The 4,693-nt window shown below is 33.8% G+C and overlaps 1 protein-coding gene across 3 annotated transcripts in view; it reads left to right on the top strand.

The window, feature by feature from the left end:
• Positions 1-4,366, top strand: part of NLGN1 (neuroligin 1) — a 636,903-nt gene extending 632,537 nt beyond the window's left edge. For all 3 annotated transcript variants that reach the window (XM_018563341.1, XM_018563339.1, XM_018563340.1), the window contains one exon: positions 1,830-4,366. In XM_018563341.1, the coding sequence (XP_018418843.1) occupies positions 1,830-2,640 (811 nt within the window). In that variant the 3' untranslated portion in view covers positions 2,641-4,366. The remainder of the gene's footprint in view (positions 1-1,829) is intronic.
• Positions 4,367-4,693: the final 327 nt, after the last annotated feature.

Genomic DNA, 4,693 nt, shown 5'->3' with positions numbered 1-4,693 from the left:
CATTTAGTTATGATAAAATGATGTTAAAAAAGAACTCCAGGCTACCCCACACTGCAAGGGTTAAGTGCTCATTTTTGTCAAGGGTCTAAAATAACAATGAAATACTCACCTAAAACGAAAACAAGCACTTAACCCTTCCAGTGCAAAGGTAGCCCCACTGCAAGGGCTACATTTTCTTCTTACCAGAGCCCTACTTTAAGCTATAGCAGATATAGAAAGTAAGCATCAGCCAATCATCAAGCCATTTGACTGTAGCCTTGCTACACCTGGACTCCTGAATCAATGGTCAGACTTTTTCACACGTCCATCATCATAGCCAATTAGGACAGGCCATTATCTTTGTGCTGTACCACTTTACACAAAGAGCAATACATCTGACAACATTATGCTAGTGTCATAGTTTAAAGCTATAGTAATTCCCCAATTTGTATAAACCAAATCCTGTAGTGCTATTTAGAAAGATTATACTATATTAGAAAACATTTCAAAAGATGAATATCACCATTACCAACACAAGCTCAGCTGCTAGCTGTGAAAAAGGGCTTTCACTGAGAGTTCTGCTTGCTACTAATGATTGAAACCAATAAGCATGGTTTCCAATCATGTGATCATCAGGTTAGCCTTGGCTTTGTTTGTTAAAAAGCTGTCGCCATCTCTCTGTGCACAACACAAATGATTTTTAAAAAGAGACACAATTAAGTTTTTTTTTAATAAATAGTATTTTTTTAAAAACTATGTAAAAATTACTTAGATAGGCAAATTTGTTTCTGAGTTATTGTCAAGTATCCGACAAATAATGGCACTGCTAAATTTTGGTAAAAGTAGTATCAATGTACTTTATTTAAATAGGCCATTGAAACCCATACACTATAATATACAGAAAAGACTGAGGCTGAGTTTATCTTGGCTGCACTCACTTTTATTAGCTTCCCTCTTTTACTAATCAGAAGAGTCGTTTGAGTGTATTGATATATACTGTTCATATTTTTACAGTGTAAAAATGATAGCTGTTGGAAATGTCAGCTAATATAGTTATAGATTATTATAAGCATTGAAAGTTACTGTTTTTGCACACGGAGTCATCTTCATTTAATAATTAAAAGGGAAGCAGTTAGATATAATAATTTTATCACATCGGATGACTTCCCAATTTCTTCCCACTTGAACATTTCTAATGCATGCGAATGCATGCGAATACCGTGAATGCTCATTTTCCCTTCAGGTTACGTTGGAAGTAGTATGTTTTCTGCTTTCCATAGGTACCAATGGCAACTGCCATGGTCTAGTTAGTGTTAAATTGATGATTTGCACAAAACAAAATTGCTTGTAAAAGTACACCCAACCTAAAATGTTTTCTTAGGTGACAAAGGTGTTGATATGGAAGTACATATGCTAGTTTTTAATCGATCCCTGTGTTGCTGTGTCCCTGTGTTGCTGTTGAGACCCTTTACATCCTATAACTAATGTAAACAGAACCTTGACTTCTACCCAAATCAATGGTAAGTCTGTCCTATCCTGGTCATAAGCCCTACCCCTGTTCAGTCAACTGTCAGAAATGTTACTGCGTTGACAGTGGGTGTAGCCTGTACTGTGAAGATTATACAAATATACGGTATATGAATTCCTCAGCCTTGTTAGGCTCTCAATCTTTGATAGGTTTTATTAGAAAGGAATCATATAAAAAGACATTTTATTAATTAAGCATGCTTAACCCATGCTACTGGATTTTCAAGAAAAGTAAAAGAAGGCCTTAAGCATGTTAAGCAGTGGTTTCTATGTATTTAAATATCTAACATTTATTGATATGCTAAATTTTCTTTCTGTTTTAGAGATCCAAATCAGCCTGTACCACAAGACACAAAATTCATCCACACAAAGCCAAATCGCTTTGAAGAAGTTGCATGGACTAGATATTCACAAAAGGACCAATTATACCTCCACATTGGATTAAAACCCAGAGTTAAAGAACATTATAGGGCTAATAAAGTTAATCTTTGGTTAGAGTTGGTTCCACATCTTCATGTTATTAATGACCTCACCACAACAAAAGGGCCATCTACAGATATCACTTCTACACAAACAAGGAAACCTCTTTTACCTGTAACTTCAGCTATTCCCACAATAAATGGAGTTACTATTATCCAAGAGCCCAGTCCATTTTCACTGGAAAGAGACTATTCCACTGAATTAAGTGTCACTATTGCCGTTGGAGCATCTCTTCTGTTTCTCAACATCTTAGCTTTTGCAGCACTATATTACAAAAAGGACAAGAGGAGACATGATGTGCATAGAAGATGTAGTCCTCAGCGCAATACTACAAATGACATAGCCCATGCACAAGAAGAGGAAATTATGTCTCTTCAAATGAAGCACACAGACTTGGACCATGAATGTGAATCCATCCATCCCCATGAGGTTGTTCTCAGAAATGCCTGCCCTCCAGACTACACTTTAGCAATGAGAAGATCCCCAGATGATATTCCATTAATGACCCCCAATACTATAACAATGATCCCTAACACCATACCAGGGATTCAATCTATACATGCCTTTAATACTTTTACTACGGGACAAAATAACACACTTCCCCACCCCCATCCACATCCGCATCCACATTCACATTCTACAACCAGAGTATAGCCAGACCAGATGGAAAACAGACTTTATTTTTGGTGTATTACAGTAGTTGACCTTACTGGGAATTTCTTGGATTTTCAAACTTGGAAGACTTATGCTATTTAAACGTTGAAAATTACAATGTGCATACTGCACATACATATCAAAAAAACTTTTTGGATTTTTGAAAATAACATGTAAATATTCAAAGTGGACAAGAGCAACAATTGAAACAATTGTTGTGAATATTTTTTGTTTTTTATTTCATGTTCAAGTTTTTTTCTTTTTTTTTAGGATTTATTTTACAAATTGGCTTTAGGCATGTGCTTCACAAAAAGAGAGGACAAAGACTTCAAATGTATTTATATGCACAAGGGACTCACTCATGGAATGTCTGATCTTTTTCACCTTTTTTATTTTAAAACTGTTTTACTGTGTAGATCATATATAAGTGCACAAAGCACCGATGCTGTTAAGGCCTTAATTTGGCCCCATTCTATTAACTGCCAATTGAGCAAAGAGTTTTAAGTCCTGGCAGGTACAATATTATCACTTAAGTGCTGTCACTATCAAATGTGGGAATAAAGGAAACAATATTTTTAGCACGAAGTGCATGATAATTTGTATGCTTGGTGGCTGTGCTGCTGATTAAGCCACAATTAAAGTTGTTCTCATCCCATTAAAGTTTTTATAACAGATTACTACATCGATTGGCAAACCTCAGGATGATTTTTAGAGGGGAGGGATAGGTAACTAAAGTTCAGTAATTCACTGTATTCTCCTCGGCATTTAGATAGAAATGAAAGGTGCATTGTAAGTTAATGATGAAAGTGAAAAACTGGTGCAAATCCCAAAGGAAATGTGTATTTAAATTTTTATTATAGATTGCGCTAAATCTAAACAATTTCTAGAAAACAGGTTCAGTTTCATTTAGTATAGCTGGCATAGATGACATATGATGTTGGTAAGTAACAGTGTGTCCAAAGAGTTATTTTCCCACTACTGAAATTTCAAAAATATTTTTTTTTCTCATGATGCATGTCCACAAGTGTTCCAAAATGAATTTTATTCGTTATCACTGTAAATTTATTTATATATTGATGTTACCTCACAGCAGTATTATCAGTAAAATGTATACATATGTAGATATGAAGAACACACTATAATGAAGGGTGCCAACAAGATTTATAAACCCAATTCTGGGACTGTAATTTTATACCAATACTATCCAGTCACAAAAGTATTAATTTCCCTATTGTTTATCAGGAAAAAAAATATTTATCACAATCTTTTCAAGGTGTTTGTATATGTAACAGATGTACATTTATATGGAAAATGATAAAGGTGGAGTTAAGAGCACATCACTAAGAAATACTTTTCTCTCTTACCTGTATATTTCTAATAGAAAACAGTTATTGCGCTTTTTCTTTTTTTTCCCTTGTTTACGTTCTTTTTTTTTTACATTTTTCAAAATTATTAATAATTTTGATAGTTTGTAAGATAATGCAAATATGTTTCTCTGACAAACTAACTGCAGTAACTTTCTTTTCAGTTACTCTTTTTCAAGAATAAAAGCTTATTACACACAGAAATTGTAATTACTTAACGAAAATTACTTTGTACTTCTTGACTAGAATACTGGTCATTGAGTGAAATAAAAATAATCTGGATAATCAATATTATTCCAATGCTGAAAAGATTACTTTGCTCATTAAAGAGCCAATTTGTTGACTACTGTTTTGTCATTTGTTTACCATTTAGTGCCAAATATCTCAAGAAATGAATTATATCACATGACATGTAGTTGTTTTTCCTTAAAAATATATGAATAAGTCCTATACAAACCATCTGATTTCTGTTCATCCACAGTACCTGTAAATGTTGCTAGGACAATATAAAATTGACAGGTAAAATGTGCTCTTTGTAAAACATAAGCTTACAGGCCAAAAAAAATTGTTTGCACTTTTTTTTTTTGTTTGAATAAAAAAAATATAGTAACATGGCAAAGGGTAAGAAATCTGGTACATGCCATAAATACCAATATCAGTATCCAGAAAGTAATCAGAGAGATTGCTTT

This window comes from Nanorana parkeri, unplaced genomic scaffold (genome assembly GCF_000935625.1).
Source record: "Nanorana parkeri isolate BGI_ZX_2015 unplaced genomic scaffold, ASM93562v1 scaffold656, whole genome shotgun sequence".
NCBI lineage: Eukaryota > Metazoa > Chordata > Amphibia > Anura > Dicroglossidae > Nanorana > Nanorana parkeri.
The sequence above is the reverse complement of the archived record's forward strand: the minus strand, read 5'-3'. Positions and strand labels throughout refer to the sequence as shown.